The sequence below is a fragment of the Pholcus phalangioides genome, unplaced genomic scaffold (assembly GCF_987345545.1).
Source record: "Pholcus phalangioides strain wild (caught in Gottingen) unplaced genomic scaffold, Ppha-v1.0 ptg000028l_1, whole genome shotgun sequence".
NCBI lineage: Eukaryota > Metazoa > Arthropoda > Arachnida > Araneae > Pholcidae > Pholcus > Pholcus phalangioides.
In genome coordinates this window covers 11,712,906-11,731,882 of record NW_028301618.1, presented here as the reverse complement: position 1 = coordinate 11,731,882, position 18,977 = coordinate 11,712,906, and the positions used below count along the sequence as shown (strand labels likewise).

Sequence of the window (18,977 nt, the reverse complement as noted above, 5' to 3'; positions counted from 1 at the left end):
TACTTCACCCAGGAGTTTGTTCTGTGAGAAATCTTTCATTACATAAGAATCAGTGATATGAACTATATTTAACATAGGATTACTTATGCAAACCATGTTTCACAGCATTATTTCTGCACGCCATATAAACCTAAATTATTTCTTTTAAGGCCAGATATGAATTTTTAAAAATGCTAATTAAATCAATTCGCTTTGAGTGAAAATAAAAACCCCAGATGGATTGAATGAAGCCTGAAGTTCATGCGATTCCCACAAGTCTCGTGGATTACTTTCAATATTCTTTTGCAAGCAATACCCGGAGACTGACATAAACTCCAAACAAGGAATAGATAAGAGGCATTTCCCATAACTAGAAACTAACTATGCTAAACTGTACTCACCTAACTGGAAGCATCCTTTCGTTCGCATCTGCTCTGGGTCGTTTGATACGATTTGCGACTATTGTCACAGGAGGAGGCGAAGCCGTGTTTCTAGTACCAGTGGTGGTTTCATTATCACCACTAGCTTCAACGTCCTCCTCGTTCGAAGACATTTGGACATTATTCACGGCTGGCTTGTCGCTGGTCACCTGAAAGTTTTGAAACAGAACCACTAAATCCACAAGCATTCACTCAGTAATAGTTAATACTTCTGCTACGGACAGAATCGCACAATCTAAATCCACAATTGACTTTAAGATGCAGCTTGCAAGGTATGCAGCAATAGCAGAATAGCTCTCCTATTTTAATGCAGAACTTTGCTCCAAGACATCTAGTGTTTGTTCTACTAACCATGAACAGACAAGGCTGCATAAACCAGGGTTGTAAAAATCCCGGGTTTTTATTTTAAAAAACTCAGCCCAGGTGGGTTTTTTGGGCAAAATGGAAAAAATTGAATTTCCTGTTTCCACAACCTCAGCATATTTAATTTAAGCATTTATGTACATCCTTTATGTATACATCTTACATTATGTCTAAATATACATTTTTGGTGCATGTTAAACTATGTATACAACAAGGGAATAATTGTTCACACATAAACACACCCACTTCTGCATAATTGTATCTGACCCTTGAGTTGTATGCAGAACTGCAGCAAGAAAATTATTTGTGGTAGAACAAATGCATTTGGATAATGAAAATTCTGAGAAATCAAGATGGTGGCTGAATTTTATTTTCTCCAAATTTTTAAAATGCTGCAGAAAATGTATTCAAAAGTGTCCTGATCCGTCAAAAATAAAACCTTTAGCTATGTAACCAGAACCATTAAGTTTATTTTTTTTTAATCGACCCCACACTTTCAGGAGCTAAAGTGACATACTTCTCTTTTTCTTGAATTCCTCACTGTTGAAAAATATCCCTGCTTCATTAAATTAAATTCTGGAATATTTTTACAAGAACAGTAATAATTGAAAAATGTGATTAAGAGGAGATAGCAGTCATTCTGAGGATTCATTACTCTGGAGGTGTTTTCCACTTGTCCAAATTAGCCATTTTTGGGAACTTAAAACTACAGAATAACGTGAATTATCATCAAATACAAATGTCAATAACATTGTATATTAATATCACTTTATACAAGACAACCTGCCATGCATAGCAACAGAATGCCTTCACCTGGCTGACAATTTTAACAGGCTAATTTTCTGGTTAGATCTTATTTTTAGAGAGAAACTAATTTTTGTTCTATTTCACTTGAAGGTGTTCGTTACCAATGTTCAATTCAAGAATCTCACAAAGTTTTTTTCCCCAAAGCAGAATGTTTTACATTGCTCTGCAACACGCCCTCGGCTGACTGGAAATGTTCTGCAGTAAAAGTTCCCATAATAGTGTTTAGTTAAAATTCTTTCAGATTGTTCAGCAGTAGAACCGATTGTTCTGCGTCGTACGTCGCAGATTTCGGCATATTCTGCTTTGGGGATTTTCTTTTTGTTACGAGATGTTATTTTTGTCTCTTGATAGTTATGAAAGCCTTGATGTACCTGTATAAAACTTATTTATTTATGCTATATTGTTTGCAGGGGTGGGAAGTAACAAAGTACATTACGAAGCAGCTTTGGAGCAGCAAAATATGGGATTCTGAGCAGATATTTATAAATTGGAGCAGTGAAATTAACAAGAATATTTTCGTTAACTCTCAACCCTTTTCAAAATAAAACAACTGCACTGTCTTTTGTTATCAAACATCTTTTCATCAGCTTGATTTTTGTTTTTGGTGGTTTAGGCTTTTGACACCTTGTTTGAAAGAGTGGCTGTCAAAAAATTTTTTGCACCCATCTGTTTAAGATGATTTTTGCTTACTGAGGGCACTATTTGCTGCCTTGAACAGCAGCACTTCAAATGGGCTAAAAAAATTTTTATAAGTTTCCAATTTTTTTATACTTGGAAAAAAATTGTTGCAAAATGGGAAAGAATTTCAGAAAAATCAACACAATGTTTGGCGATTTAGCACTCATTCATTATCTGGCGAAATGGGCGATCTGACACTCGTTATTTGGTGAGATTGACGATTTAACGCTTATTATTCGGCAAAGTTTCTAAATTAACATTCATAAGTCAGCGGACATGCGCTTTTTACTCCCGGAATGAAAACTTTTTTCATGAAACATCGGGATTTAACACAATGACGATCGACTACAGTAATTTCTGCTGCTTCCAGTGGCAGCTTTTTAAAAGGAAACTGATTAGTTTAAATAAGGGAATAGTTTAAGTATAGTGAAATAAAACACGCTCTTCTCAGAAAGAATTGTTTCGCAGAAAGCAGGAGCAAAAATTTTTTGGCATCCTTTCCAAAATTCCGGGCATACTGAAGCAAAATTCGCTATTTGGCGCAGAAAAATACACTATTGGAGCAGGATGGCGAAAGATATTAGTTTTGGCACAATGCAGCGCAATTGGCGCAGAGTTCCCATCCCTGTGTTTGCCCAAGGCCTATACAAGAGGATGCAGTAGATTTGTACACATACGCTTTGAAACATCTGACAAGAAATCGGAGATCGTGGGGGAGTTAACAATAGTAGAGGGAAGCTTGTTCCATTCAACTATGTTATTGGGAAAGAAACTGAATTTAAAACAATCTGTAGAGGCAAAAACAGGTTTTAATTTTTTGGGTGGTCAAGTCTATTGGAAACATAGGAAGGCTTAGTCAGAATACCGGATGTATCAAAATTTAAATGACCATGAATAACCTTGTAAAGCATGGCTAAGCAGGAAATACGTTGATGAGTAGCGAGTGGGTGGAGATTAAATTCAAGTTTAAGATCGGAAACTGAACTAAAAGATGACCAGCAGTCTGGAATGAAGTAGGTGGATTTATTTTGGATAGATTCAAGTTTGTCAATGGTACTAGAGGTGTGGGGGGTCCCAGACCTCAGCTGCATAAGAAACAGGAGAAATATAAGTTCGGTAGCAGAGAGGTTGGACGTCACGAGTAGAATGTGTGAGGTTGCGGCGAGGAAAAGAAATTTGTTGAGACATTTCTGGTAGACAATCTATATGATTATTCCAAAGGAAATCAGCCAAGGTTATAGCTCCCAGATATTTAAATTGGGAAACTTGGGATATCGTTACGTTATTGATCACGTATGAGAATTGCAGGGGAAAAGTTTTACGAGCAGCTCTCACAAAAACTGTTTTAGATAGGTTGATAGGCATATGCCAAAATGAGCACTAATCTGAGATGGAAAAAAGATTATGTTGGAGAGTTTCTTGATCAGATTTGTGATTGTGTGGTAGATTGCAGTCATCAGCAAAAAATCTAGTGGTGCAATTGACGGTTTCAGGGAGATCGTTTATATATATTAAAAACAATAAAGACGAGAGAACAGCTCCTTGAAGAGTACCTGAATTTACAGTGGAAAAAGGTGAATCATGATCTTTAAAATGAACGAATTGTTTACGATTTTTTAGGAAAACTTCTCTAACCATTTGAGCAATTGTACTTTAAGACCAAGATTTGAAAGTTTAAGGAGGAGTCTATTGTGTGGAACTTTATCATAGGTTTTAGAAAAATCCAAGATGATATCGGTTTGTAACTTATTAATGGCTTTGGAAAGGTCATGGATGAAAAGGGACAGTTGGGATGTAGTAGAAAGGGATTGTCTGAAGCAGTGTTGGTTGGGAAAAAGTTCATGGAGCCTAAATAAGCGTGGATTTCCTTTGCTATAACATGTTCGAAAATCTTACAACGGGATGAAGTAATAGATATTGGTCTGAAGGGGTCAGAGAGGGGAATAATTTTATTGATTTTCCAATCGGTGGGGAGGATGGCAGTGTTCACTGAGATGAAATAAAATTAGAAGATTGTCAGATTTCTTCTGCACAATTTTTGAGAATGGAGTTTGGAATGTCATCGGGACCAACAGAATGGGGTTTCAGTTTTTTTAGTCACTTTAAAATACCTTCTTTAGTGTAAAGGACCGGATTTGAGTTATGGATAGAATTGACGAATGAGTATTGTGGTGCAGTGGGATCAACTGAAAAAACTGAGTAGAAAGCCAAATTGAACTCAAAAGCAATAGCTGAAGGAGACGAGTCGTTTTTATTTGAGATTTTGAGAGGACTGGGTTCAACACATTAAGGTCTGAAGAAGTTCCAAAATTTGGAAGGATTTGTTTTTAAGTAATTTGGTCAAGAGTGGGATAGGTACTTGGACTTTCGGGTAGAGATGAGGTTCTTGAGACTCAGAGTGGAGGTAGAAATTGAGGGATTCAGTGCATTAGATTTGTTGGATTAATAATAATCCAACATATTCCATATATATCAAATTGAATTTCTGTGTGTGTGTTCTCTCTACAAATCTACAATTTTAGATCAATCGTCGCCAAATTTTACATATATACCAAATGGGACCTGACTTGAACGATAGGCCACTTTAAAATTTCATCAGAGCAGGGCAAGTGTCCTAAATGGGCAACAATAGTTTTTGGGCTTCAACAATCACTTTCTGAACATTTACTTTGGTTACCGTAGTTCCCTAGCAATACCTTTCAGACATGTTTTATGCCTTTACAATATAGTTTATCACTTCTCTAATCCTGTTAGCATATTTGTAACAGTTTATGCCTTTACAATGGTTGGCCACATTTTCAATACTCCCAGTAATGTGAGGCATTTTGAATAGACGTCATAATCGTCATCAGCATCACTTTGAGGGTCAGGAAAACGGTGATCCTCATAGAAGTCAGTGTTAAAATTGCAGATTTCACTGTAGAAATGCAAAAATCTGGTGTTTTATGTTACATCTATAATTTAAAAAATTTTATTGAATTCTAGATTTCGAAATATTGAGTTCGCTTAGAGATACGTGAATATAAAGTCATCAATCCTAAATTTTTTAAAGCAAGATTTTGATACGAAGGAATTGATGGTGATCGGATGCGACGGGGCTGTTACCAATACTGGTTATAAAAATGGTGTTATCAAATTAATAGAGAAAAAAATAGACCATCCCTTGCAATGGCTTATTTGTCTTTTTCACTTAAATGAGTTACCTCTAAAGCATCTTGTGAAGCATCTAGATCAGTGATTCCCATCGTGGGCGTTAACGCCCTCTGGGAGGGGATGGATTGTTTCAAGGGAATGGTAAAAGCTATGGGTATAACATGGGATCCTATGGGTTAGATTGTGTTGGGGGCGATGGGAGAAAAAAAAACTTCTACGCCCACCCAGAGAATTTATTACTCTCAGATGAGAATCTCATTTACAAAAAACTGGGAATCAAGAGAATTCTGAAAATGAGAAATGAAGGATTATGAGAAGCAGAAATCCGTACCTTCCATGTTCCGAAAATAAACTTTACTGCAAAACACTATTCGGAACTAATTGCATGGGATCAAGTGCGAGTGACTGAACCTCTTATTATAAAAAATCAGGAAATGGACCTACAAAAAATGATCTGAACCTACTTTTCCATCTATACCGAATTTTCCATGTCACACACAAGCAGTTGAACGGTGCGTACGACTCGTAACTGAAGCATCTCTTGCTGTATCAACAACAGAGTCTCTTGAAGGCTTCATTCAAGCCAGAATAAAACCAAGGAAAACTTCCATCGTTTGAAAAAAAAATACGGACTATTTTGCAAAAAAGTGAAATGTGATAACAGAGGAAGCAATAGAAGCATTCTCCTGACATATATCGTCAAATGTATGGTTTTTTTTAATTTGGGACATGGTTATAGTTTTGTCCCCCCACCCCCCAAAAACAAGGTCATTTTCATCTCCCTCTATCAATCACTATATTCGGAGTGCTTGAAAAATTCTTACCCATGTATACTGAATAACTTTTTAATTAAGTGTTTTTCTTTCTTTAAAAATACTTTTTAAAAATCATAAACTTCGTTTATGTCTAAAAAGATTTTTTATAATGTGTACTTGGAAAAGTCTTTTTGCTTTAGGGTCTGTGAGGAACCTCAAGATATTAAAATATTTTCCAATATTATTTTAAAATATTATATATATAATATAAATATATATAATATATTTATATTAAATATTGCTCTACTGCTTCTTGGATTTGTGTGACCGAGATAAATTGACTCTGGTTCCTGCAATTTATATGTTCTTCAGATATGGGTCTTCTATGGAAAGAATCATCTTCTTTGACATTAGCTAAGGTTTTGTCTTTTCAACCATCAAAATATATTCCTTGCACATTTTGTTCTAGGAATTTTATCTTGCAAAAAAATTCTCTGTGATGCTCTTTCATGCCTTATTTTCATCCGGTCTATTGTCATATTTGGCTTTTCTTTCGTCAATAACCCAACATCTTCCAGCACAGCATTTGCAATAATTACAGCTGATCGATCACACACACCAGTTCTATCACAAGCAAGAGCAACATTTCGTAATTTAGTTCTCATCTGTGAGGATGATGGTAGAACTTCAAAAGCAAATGAAGTACTTGCTTCAGCACCGACTAATGGACCAGCTTCAGTACCGGTAGATGGAAATGCTAACTTCAACAGTAAACTGTGTTTTGGCTAATATAGATGACCATTTTCCTCAGAATCGGATATGGATGAGTTTTCAGTGGTTGATAAACTAGTTTCCGCCGTTTCTTCTTGAGATGAGTTCAAATGGGATACCATTTTCATTTTCCTTTGTTCATTGTTTTTCAATTTCTTCATTGTTAGGACATCTACTCGACCAATGGCCATCTTGCGTGTACTTCTTTGATCTTGCAAGAAATCTCGCTCTAAATTTGGGACCTCTCTCAATTTGTCACACTTAAACTCTTAAAAATCACATTTGCATGCTGCAATGTCGAACAATTTCCGTGCTTCGCACTGAAAAGATTTCAACTTGAAAGTTTGAGAACCTTTCCTTGCTTTCATATTTACAGTAAAAGTCTTTGTGTGAAAATTTGGCATATCCATTGGTGAGAAACCGTAGGAATTGAAGCAGTTTTCCAAATATTTTTTTATCTTTGGCACGATAATTTCAAGAATGTCTGCTATAGCTGGGTCTTTTCTTGATTGTTGTGCCTTCATATTGCGTTGAGTTAGCAAATAACAAAGTTTAACATCGCCATAGGTGGGAAAGACCTGACAATCCACCTCTTTAGGATTTCCAAAAATGTCATAACGATAAAAGCTGCTGGTGGTCATTTTGACTGCTATGGACCCTCTCAGTTAAGGGGTAAGATTGCAAATGAATACTGAAAACAAGGGGGGGGGGGAAAAAAGAGGTTACTGAATGAATCGTGTTCAGGGGAATAGGAAAGCTGCCTCCGCAAGTCATGTTACAGAATTCAACACATGTGCGTAAAACTTCAGGGACGATGAGGAACCTCAAGAAGTTTGAATTTTGGAGAAAAAAATTAGGAATGGCATTTCTTCACATAAAGGCATATTTTAAATTCTATTGCAATGGCAATTTCGAAAAGAAAAAAAAAATTCGTTCCACCCTAATAAACACTTCTGAAACGCATCGCAACCACAGTAACCAAAATAAGCATTCCGGAAATGATTGTTGAGGCCAAGAAACGATTGTTGCCTGACAGTTTTTTGCATATGTGGGGCCTTTGCCCAAGTCTAACAAACTTTTAAAGTAGCCTCGTAGTAGTAATATCATTCAAGTCAGGTCCCGTTTGGCATACATGCAAAATTTAGCGACAGATCTAAAATTGTAGATTTGTATGGAGAACACACATGCGCGTGCATACACAGAAAATCAATTACACATATAATAAATTTTAACAAAATTGATATTCACCTGAAATATTAGCAGAGTATTCAGTATTCAGGCAAATTACTATTTGTCCCATCCCTAGTAGAAATCCCACAGTTCCAGAGGACAGCCATTCTAAAACATGGCATGTAAGGTCTCGAGCCTAAAAACAGCAATCCCATTGTCCAGCCAGCTCGTTTTAAAAGAATTCCTTTAAGATTGTGGTCTGAATGGCAGCAATCCCACTGTTCCCCAAGCCAGACCTCCTTAAAGAAGTCATTGAAGTGTCATTCTCTTAATCTTGGGTGGCTTACGGTAGCTATCGTATTGTTCCTGAAGATAACTGTTTTCAAAGAAGGCCTGGAGGATCCTGTGTATGAAGGTATCAGCGAACAGATAATCATTCTCAAATAACGCCCAGAAGGTCTGGGATCTGAAGATGCAGATCCCATTGTTCCACAAGCTGAACATTCTCAAAGGAAGTCTGCAAAGTCTTGTTTTTGGGAAATAATTGGATGTCTGATTTCAGGCTCAAGTCATTCAAAGCCCTCCCCTCCTTTGCCAAGGTCTGGCTCGCAAAACAACAGGATCTTTACTCTCAGGCAGTTATTCCCAAAATTGGCAAGTGTATTTTATAGTCAGAGGCTCAACTTTCTATTTGACCATCCCACCATCTGTCTGATATTTGAAGTTTATTAGAACGCCCCCACTGTGCAACTCATCTAAGAGGAGAGGCCTTGAAAGAGGTAATTTTTTTTTTAAGGCATCCTACTGTTTCCCCTACCCAAATAAGAAAATTACTATTCAGAGATGAAATACAACGATGGTCTAGCATACAAGTATTATGGATCCCCTTTTCCAAAGGACAGCATTTTTGAGTTGATGGCCCTTTTAAGAGCCATTCTAATATATATCTACACAAAATAAATATGAAATAAACACAAAACTCACTCTTGTGGCCACTGATTCTTCACCGTTGGAGGCTGAAGCCTCGCTGTAGTTGTTAAACCACACTAGGCCATCCACCGCTATGTAATAGGCCTGCAACTAACAGACATAAGGGAAAAAAACAATTTTGCACCAAGAAAACAAAAAACATGTTTGTATATTCAAAAGTGAAACATGATCAGAGCCATAGCTGCGTAGGGAGTCCTAAGAGCCCAGAGCTTCAAACAAAATCACAGAGAAAGATGAATATATCCGAGGGCCTCTCGCAGGCCTTTGATAAGGCTCTGAACATGATACAGATATGTAAATAAACTTACAAACAGCCTCACGACATTGCAAGACTTCACTGGGTCATCAGGCTGCATGTCCGACAGCAACATGGCATACTTGATCTTGTCCTCTATGGCCGCGGTTTTCCTGTAAGATAGGCCAACCTTTTACACGTTAATAACACACACAAAAGAACTTCTTTATAGATAGGCCATTTCCATCATACGCGGACCAGGCCTATACCAGTCAGTATCCCCCCCCCCCCCAACATTCTTTTTCAAGATTTTTGACAGCCCCCTCCAAGCAAATTTATAGTGAGATATGAAAATTAACATTCCTCTTGGGGCCTAGTACTGAAGCCCCTTTTTTTATGGCCTGAAGTCTATTAATGACCCACTGCATCACTGGGCAGTGCAGAACACTGAGGGGGGGCCCCCTTAAATTACTTTTGATTATGTTACAGATGGGGAAGGAGTAGGCTCTTTAGCAATAGGATCAGCATATCAATGGAATTCAGGCATGAATTTTGCCCCCCCCCCCCATATATATTGAAGGGAAGGTTTGAGGGTAAAATTTGCACACCCACTGGTCCAGAGCACCAGACCCACTCCTAGTTATAGCTCCTCTCTAGTTATGGCCTACGGCCCTCTAAAACAATAACAGCCTCGCCAGACTATACCATGGATGCAGAGAGCTGAGATTAACACTATGCAGAAACATTCAAGTTAGGACAATCCAAAAGCCCTGCCTGTGGACCCCACTCTTACAACTATCACTCTGTCAACAGTTACTATCTTTAGGAATGGGGGTCCTAATGCTTGTGGTGTTTCTGGAGTAGAATACTGGAACTCCAGACCTAAAATTTTTTGGTTCTTCCCTTCCTAGTTGAATTATTCATAGTCAGGCCTGTAATTAGGCTGAGGCAAACTAGGACACTGCTTCAAGGCCTCAAGCTTAAAAATGAGCCCCACACAAAAAAAATACTTATTTTCACATAATAACCCTTTCAGGGGGTCACATGGAGGGGGGGGGGGGGGGCTAGCAGGGTTCCAATTTGGGGGATCAATCTTATTTATTAGTTTTAAGGGGCCAGCAATAAAAAAGACAGCAAACAAAACTGATTTTGAGTGTAAAAAGGTTCACATCAGAAGACATGTGACAAGGAAGTACAAACTTACATCTCAAGAAGCTTATCTATGGCATCAACGAGCCTCCCTGCAATGTCCTCACGGGATTTGTCCAGCTTATAGGCCTCTAGGAAGTTTGTGGCAGCCTCTTCGTAGTTCTTCTCCAGGTAGAACCTACAATAATGGGGAAAATAAAAAAAGAATGGATGAGTGAGAATAACAGCATTTCAAAACTTGAGCTGTGTTTCTCCAATGTGATACCACCCCTGGAAGGGGGAGCTGAAACAGACTTTGGGACGAATCTAACAGTGGGAAAAAAAAGGAATAACGAAAAAGTACAGTGGAACGAAATGAGAAGACACAGGAAAAGTTTGAGGTGTCGAAAAATCACCCCATTCACAAAATATGTATGTGATATAGGCAGGAGATTGGCAGTGAACAATAGCCCCCCCCCAACCCGCTCACTGTATACATACTTTGTGATTCACCAGCTTTTATTTCTAAGAGTCTAATTATGCCCCCCTGGGAGGGAGCAATTGTAAATCTCCCCTAGCCTATTAAGGCTAGGGGAGATACAGAGGGGGGGGGGAATCACCCCCTCTGTATCCACCTATGTTGGCAGAATTTTCTTATACAACTCTCTTATATATACTGACATTTTTAATGAGAGCAAACATTAGTGGACAAAACTTGGTACCATAAAAGAAGGAACCCTATTGCCACCCCCCCCCTGATTTGAAAAGCCTGTATCTGTCATGAATGCACCCAACACTCTCTCCCCCCCCCCCTCTTCATAGGGAAATCCCACGCTTACACACAAATACATTAGAGAAGCAACACACAAGTTCTCTTTCCCCTCGCCAGGAATTCTACACAACACATTTTTGTACTGAGATACATACAATTTGTGCAACACAGTCACAATTTTCTCTCTCGTCACCTGAAACAGACAATGTGCCTCTGAGCCAATGGAAAACCCTTGATAGATATCAGGTGATTGCTTTCAACCAATAGCAGGCTTTTCAGACTTGATGTGAGAACAAACAAGGCTTTTCGCCAGGAGATATTCTAGGAGTTGGTCGGCCAACATGTCACGTTTGAGTATGCTGTAACTCTATCTTTCTCTTTCTAACCCAGGTTGAGGGTTCCTTGATGACTGGTAGGCGAAAGCAATTGTTAAGACTTCTCACGGAAATTGCGAGTGAACCAAATTTTAATACTGATTATTATGTAACCTTTTTTCTGTATAAGTAATTGTGTGAGAGTGCCCTTGTTCGATTATATTCTATATCGAGTTTAGTGTAGTGCAACCATAATTAAGGATTATCACGAACGAGTAAAATTAACTTGTAATTTTCTAAGTGAAAGTGAAGTATTATTTTTGCAATGTCCTTACAATATTTCAGTGTCATATATGTCGCGTGCAATTCTACTATAGAGCCATGCAAGCGTGTAACGTAAAGTACTGATATTTCATTGTTAATATATAAGCGTGTAAAGTTGGACATATCTGCTTCATGGCTCCCACAAGGGTGGGGCGGAAAGGGCTGCAGTCCCTGGGGCCCAGGATAATTACCAACATTTTTTCCCCAATTCACTATATAAGGGCCAATAAAAATTCTGACTTGGGAAGTGGCTAAAGATCACAGTCAAGGGGTCTTCCTCCAGGATGTGAGAGGGATCTGCTTATGGAATAGAAGGGGCAGAACAATCAAGTTTGGCCTTTTTCTAACAGAAACCCAAAATTTTTAATATGAACCAGAGTCAAAGTGCATGGGGGCCTGAAAAGAAGAGCAAGGATAGTCTCACGATTTTGCTCATGGCAAGGCCGGATTTCCATCTGCATGGAAAAGCAAGAAATTTGCCTATTGCCCCCCATAATTTAAGATATATATTTATTGACGGACTAACCACGTCATTGGCACAGGAGCATTGGCAGCCTTCCTATTTTCTTTTTCCTAGTCCTCTTTGTGTCAAATCTAGGCCCTGGACTAAGGAAGGAAAAAAATCATTGGTTTGGAGGGGGGAGAAATAAGTTGGACCCTTTAAATAAATCTGGAATTCGAAACCGAAGGGGAGCTGGAATGGGTCGGGGGACAGAAGTAGGTGCGGATAAGATATGTAGGATCTTATACCTCTACTTGTACAAGAGACATTGAGGAGAACAAAACATCTGAAGCAGCAGGGCAACAATGTTGAGTGAAGAAACGAGGGAAGGGGAATTCGCAGAAAATAATGAGTAATGACAGTAAAAACATCCAAAGATAGAAAACAAGTGGGGAGGGTATGTAAGACATGGTTCCCCCCCCCCCCCTGCCCAAATTCAAAGAAATTTTTCTTTAGAACTTGCCATAAAATCAATAGAAGAGAAGGGAGATCTGCTAAAAGTTCTGGGCTAGAGGTCCCTGCTCAAGGATGTGGTGTGCAAAGGTGCACGGTTAAAATATTCTTTAAAAAACATATGAAATGACCAAGAGAAAAAGGGGGAATACTCACGCCATGGCCAGCAAGAATGTGGTGTTCTGGCGGTCAGCCTGGTTCAAATCGTAGCTCAGGGCGATCTTCAAGGCTTCTTCAGCTTTCTTGAACTCCTTAGCATGGATGTGGTCCATGCCCTCCTTGTAACTGTAAATTCAAGGAAAAAGAGAAACCATAATTGGGTTACAATGGCAATCACATGCCAAAATCCGACAGGCACACCTTGATACTGATGATCTAACTCTAGTCATAAATGAGAAATATTTGACCAAAAACATTTGGTGAGAATTATTTGACTAGAACAGGCTATATGACTTGTCCTATTCAATTTTATAGCCACTCTATACAATATGGAAGTACAGCCTACCTGAACTCACCTTGTCTCATAACTAGTCGAAAACCTAGGAAATTCGGCAAGAATTTGATGTGCTTGGCAGAAATTGGTAATGTTTAACGAGAATTAACTACATTTGATGGGAATTAGTGACACCCGAAAAAGAATTAGTAATACTTGACAAGAATTGAGGATATTTGGCAAGAATAGGTAAAAAAGGTCTCTTAACTTGCCTCAATTAATTTTGACCGCCCTATTTATGAAGGTACAGCCTTTGTGTACATGGATTCATATATATCAACTGGTACTGGTCAAGGTCTGAAAAACTTGGTGAGAGTAAATGGCAGAAATTGAAGTTTAAAAAATTAGTGAAATAAGTGATATTTCACAAGAATTAGTGGCATTTGACAATATGTTACTTATTTCACTCTTGACCAATTCAATTTTGGCCATCATATTTATGCAGATGGACCTTACATGCACTCATCTCAATTTCCACTAGTCAAGGCTTTAGCAGTCATCTGGCTATGGCCAAACGTACCGTGGGTGCCCATGACTAAATAGCTCGTCAATTTCCCGTTTATCCTGAACATAATTGAGAATTAAATATTTCTACATTTGGAAAAGTAATAACTTCAATTATTGACTTGCAAACGGTTTCCGGGCTATTAGACCATGGTCTAGGGCCTAATAGCCCGGAAATTGTTTGCAAGTCATTTAACACCGGCCATGAAAGCCGCAGACAATATTGCTTCAATTACTTTTTTCATTGATGATTTTAAAAAACAGCAAAGAACATGATAAACTCAATCGTGTTTTTTAATCTGTATTACAGGGTGGTAGCTATCAACCACCTAATAATTACACAGGATTCTTCAAACTAATATAATTAATGAGCACACTTTAAAAATCCATGATGTCACTTTCCTCCCAAATTCACTGAATGCACACCAAACATACAACTTGGCGTTTTGAAACTGAACAATGGTATATAACCTTAAAGAGAAAAGTAAAAAAAAATTTCCTTCTGCATGCGCACATAGTTTTCAAATTTTTACTCAGTTGTCATTACAATTTTCTCAGAATGCTGTTTTTTTATATAGTTCATCCCAAGATTTAAAAAAAAAACAACTGCCTCCAAAAATTCTGAAATTTTACGAAATGTTTACACTTGCCTTGTAATAACTAAATCTCATTTAGAAATTAACCCCAGTATTTTGTTTTTAAAAATACCGAATTCAAATTTGAAATTTATACAATTTTTTTAAATTTTTAAAAACTCAAATTCGAATGATCAAGTATCGAAGTTCATTCAGAATTTTTTTTAATTTCACAGATGCAAGCTCAAAAACTAATGTGAGAAAATTCCATTCAAAGTGTGTTTTCTTGTTCCCTTTTGCACTATAATTCAATATTATGAAAAAAACAAAGTAACCCAATTGACACGAAATATTCTACATTTGATTTTCATACGAATGAAATATATTTTAGTCATGTTTGAAAAATCGACTTCAGAGGATGAGACACCTTTTAAATGAATAAAGTATTGCTAACAATTTTGAGGTGAGATTTTTCCAAGTTCTAATTTAGATGTTTTGGGAAATTTACATGTTGCATCACAGTTTTTGATATCAATTCTGCAACACAATTAACTTGATTAACTTTAAGCATGTTGAATGAAATTGATCACAGTTACAAATTGCCATGATTAAGTCTAATAATTACAGTTTGAAATTTCTATGGCATCTCATTTATGTTATGAGTGTGTGTATGAAACAATATTCAAAACCATATTTAAAAAAGCAAGCAGTAAAGAGTCGGCTTTCATCTTCAGAGTTAAAGGGCGTGATTTTTCAGGGGGGGGGGGGGTTAGAAATGAAATATAAGAGCATCTTGAAAGAATGATAAAATTAGTAGGCATTAATAATTACTAGGGCAGCGAGAGCCTGAAATCCCTCTCTACTAAGAGGGGCCCAGGGCAACAGCCCCCTTATATATACTCTCCAGAATTAAAATTCATCTGAAAAGTGACCAAATGATCTAAACTGGAATAAATTAAAAAATGAGTATATTAACATTTCAGCGTGATAACCATCATTTGCAGTCATAAGAAAATAAAAAATCTTTGTTGCAACATGTATAAATAGATATGAAAATATAACTCAATGAATAATCAATTGAAAAAATCTGAGAAACCACTTGCCCCATTCATGACTGCGAAACAGAAGAATTCCGGGTATAAATGAAACCAAAAACTCTATTGAACTTTGAATTGATCAGATTATAAAGCTGCCATACTTCTGGAAACAGCGGTAAACAACAACATAACTCGGACACATTAAGCGCATAAGACCCAACGTCCACATGAAAATTAGAAGAAAAAATAAAAACACAACGTCATCTGGTGGCGTGTTACCGAGCTATAAACACCCCTAATTATATTGAACGTCAATTCATAAAATAATTAGTTTGATTAAAATTTGAATCATTCGTATTAATTCTGTTTCAAAAAGTCACCTTCGTCAAGCTCCAATTTTTTACAATCTTCGTTGAAGCTTTTCTTAAAATTTCATCAAAAGTTATTTGTAAACTGTTCAAAAATATTGCCCTTTTTTTGATCACATGTAATTTGATCAAAACGATAGTGTAGAAAGCTATCGTGCAGTAAACACTGTACTGTATGCACCTTCCCATAAAAAATTTGACTTGATAGTGGAGAACAAATTACATTTTGGCAAAAAAAGTATTGATTTTTTGGGGAAATTTTTTTCAAATAGATCTCATTTAGCTAACACTTTACAAATCTGGAGATAAACTTGTCGATATAGTGAACGAAGGTACAATGTAGTAACAAGTTTACAACATCACACTACACGAACAGAAAAGCGCTAATCGCAAGAGAAGAACGTTAAACTTGGTTTCTACCAGGATTGAATATTTCAGTTTATTTTCAAAGTTGCAGCCTTCCTGCCGAGGGAGAAATTAGCTTTCGTTCAGTGTTTGATGAGTAACTGACTGTTAGAAAATTGACATATCACAAAATTTCAAAGCGTTATAACTCCGCTATATTTATATAGCAGAATATAATATTTGTCCGATCTTAAAATGAAACAGTTTTTACATCAGTTTTTCACAAGGAATAACGTGTTATTATTGGACTGTCCAAGAGTTACCACCCTGTACATAAAATTGATTTTCTGTGTCTGTATTGTCTATGGGCCATTCCCAAAAAAAAGTGTACAAACTGTTTCAGAGACTTCGTAATTTTTTTAATAAAAATTTCAGAGCACTCTGGTGGTAATTTTAATTTTTTTTCTAGTTCATTTAATTCTCTGTCATGCAGTGTTTATTTGTAGCAAAACGTCAAAATCTGGCTGTCCCAGCTTCAAAAAAAGTGTTAAACAAAGAGACGTGGTGCAAACCTGGAAGTTTTTTTCAGATAACTTGGAATCACATTTTATATATGTGCCATAGATGAATAAAACTGACAAAGTTTTGAAAAAAAATTTTTTTTTCTTATCAAAAACTATTTTTTTGTTCATGTCCCGAAGTTTTTCCCATTTTAAAATGTCCACTCTGTTACGATCATTTGGAAAATATATTTTTATACCAGATTAAATCTGATAACACTTTTGAGCTCATCAAAGGGTTTATTTTAAATGCTTGATTAACAATTTTGGATTTGACTTTCGCAAAATGACTTAATATTCATTTTATGTCTTTAGTACCAGATTTTTCTCTGTCAGATGTCCACTCTGTTAAGTCTTTCAAAAACTCAACCAACACAACAGAATGGAAACTATGATTTAAAGTGAAGTTTTCTCAGTTAAGAGGTTTGAAGTTTTAAATTAAATTTGATAAGTTACCTATTCAATTTAAACCCTTTACTACATTCTCCTCCATCTCATATTTTTTCAGTTAAATACAAAAATTAAATAGTACAGATCGTCAAAATCACTGCCAGGTACAGATCCAGGGAGATTTGACATAAGGGCCATTTTAGTATGAATAAAGGTCATTATGTGACAATATGGCAATACATTCTGTATTTTAAGGGACAGAACAATTCTGTGATGTTTGGTCAGAACATAACTCCAAAATCACATTTTTGAGATATAAGCCTTTTCAATATCATTTAAAAATCAAAAATAAAGTATACACACAAATACAAATGAAAATATCGTACATTAACATGTTGTTTAGCCGTATGCACATATTTGTGCATTTATCTCACTTCTAATTAGTTATAATTAGCAAGACTTACCACTAGATCAAAAAGCCATTTTTTGGAGATGTCATGTTCTGACCAAACACCACAGAATTATTTCCCTATATTATTTTTGTTTCCTGGCTCTATACCCCCCCCCCCCCCCAAGTCTCACTGGATATACTCAATCACTAATGTGAAAGACATAAATGCGAGATTTATACCAACATCAAATTACAATTCAATTTCAACAAAAAAATTTGAAGTAAAAGAAAGTTGGAAATAGGGAAACATGCTTATGTGCGTTGGCAGCACAGTAATATGAAATATTAATTGATTGCACTATATAAACTGAGATTAATCCAAACAACATCTCCTGAAACCATAGTTGATGATATCACATGCAGCAAAGAGTCCAAATCCTGTATGTATGGCAAATGTTTGAATTGTCATGACAAGATGGTATCAATGAATGAAATTTCTAAATCGCTGGATGAGAATAGCACCTGTACTACAGTGTGAATAATGGCAGTGCAAACAAGAAAAAGTGGAAAAGGGAAAAATGATAAACGTTACAAAAGAGCAGAGATCATGGAACCTAACAGACTTGATCAATGTTTTTCAAAAAGAAATGAAATTGTTCAAGAAACACATTTTTAACATCCAACACAAATATAGAGCTTACCAAATGTGCATTAGAAACATACAAAAACATGAAGCTGTTCTTCATGTGTATTTCAGTGAAAATCATAATTGCGCTTCTTCAGATAATTTGCAAAGTCATCATTTCGATGGGTCCAGAAATCAAGTATGTCTTCATACCTGTGTGCTGTATGTTGCGGAACATGAGAAGCCAATTTCGTTCTGCTCAGTGTCACAGAATTTGGAGCATGGGGCCTTCATCTCTTTGGGCTCATTTGGAACCGATTTTGAAAGAATATGAAATAAATGTGGTTCACTTTTTTTCTGATGGACCTTGTACTCAGTACAAACAAAAAAAAAACTTTTACTTATTGGACAAATATATCCCAAAATATTTCAAGTGGGTTTACTTGGAATTTTCTTGAAGCAAACCATGGAAAGGAACGGTTGATGGTGTTAGTGATATATTGAAAAGGACAGCTGATAACATGTGGGAATGACATCAGATGCTACTCAGTTTTTCACAATTCTCAAAGATGCCACCAATGTAAAATTGTACGAAATCAAAAATGAAGAAATAAAATATATAAAAAAAATTATCCCAAATGATATACCTGTGCTGAAAAGCACTATTGCAGTCCACCAAATAGTAACAACTGGCAATGGATTGCTGCAATACAGAGATGTTTCTTGCTTTTGTGAAAGAAATGCTAATCTCTGTGAATGCTACGAAAAGAAAACTTACTCTTGCCAAAGAAGTATAAAACTGCAAGTTCCACAACCGATTTCAGAGTTTGAATCTCTGGAAAATGATTTTCAAGA

General features: G+C 36.6%; 1 protein-coding gene across 1 annotated transcript in view; it reads right to left on the bottom strand.

Moving 5' to 3' along the window:
- LOC149067967 (uncharacterized) overlaps positions 1–18,977 on the bottom strand; it is a 60,055-nt gene that overhangs the window by 10,423 nt on the left and 30,655 nt on the right. Inside the window, exons 10-14 of the mRNA XM_089251997.1 lie at positions 12,991–13,119; positions 10,546–10,668; positions 9,415–9,514; positions 9,101–9,196; positions 381–568 (exon numbers count right to left, since the gene is read on the bottom strand). Coding sequence (XP_089108123.1) covers positions 381–568; positions 9,101–9,196; positions 9,415–9,514; positions 10,546–10,668; positions 12,991–13,119 — 636 coding nt within the window. The remainder of the gene's footprint in view (positions 1–380; positions 569–9,100; positions 9,197–9,414; positions 9,515–10,545; positions 10,669–12,990; positions 13,120–18,977) is intronic.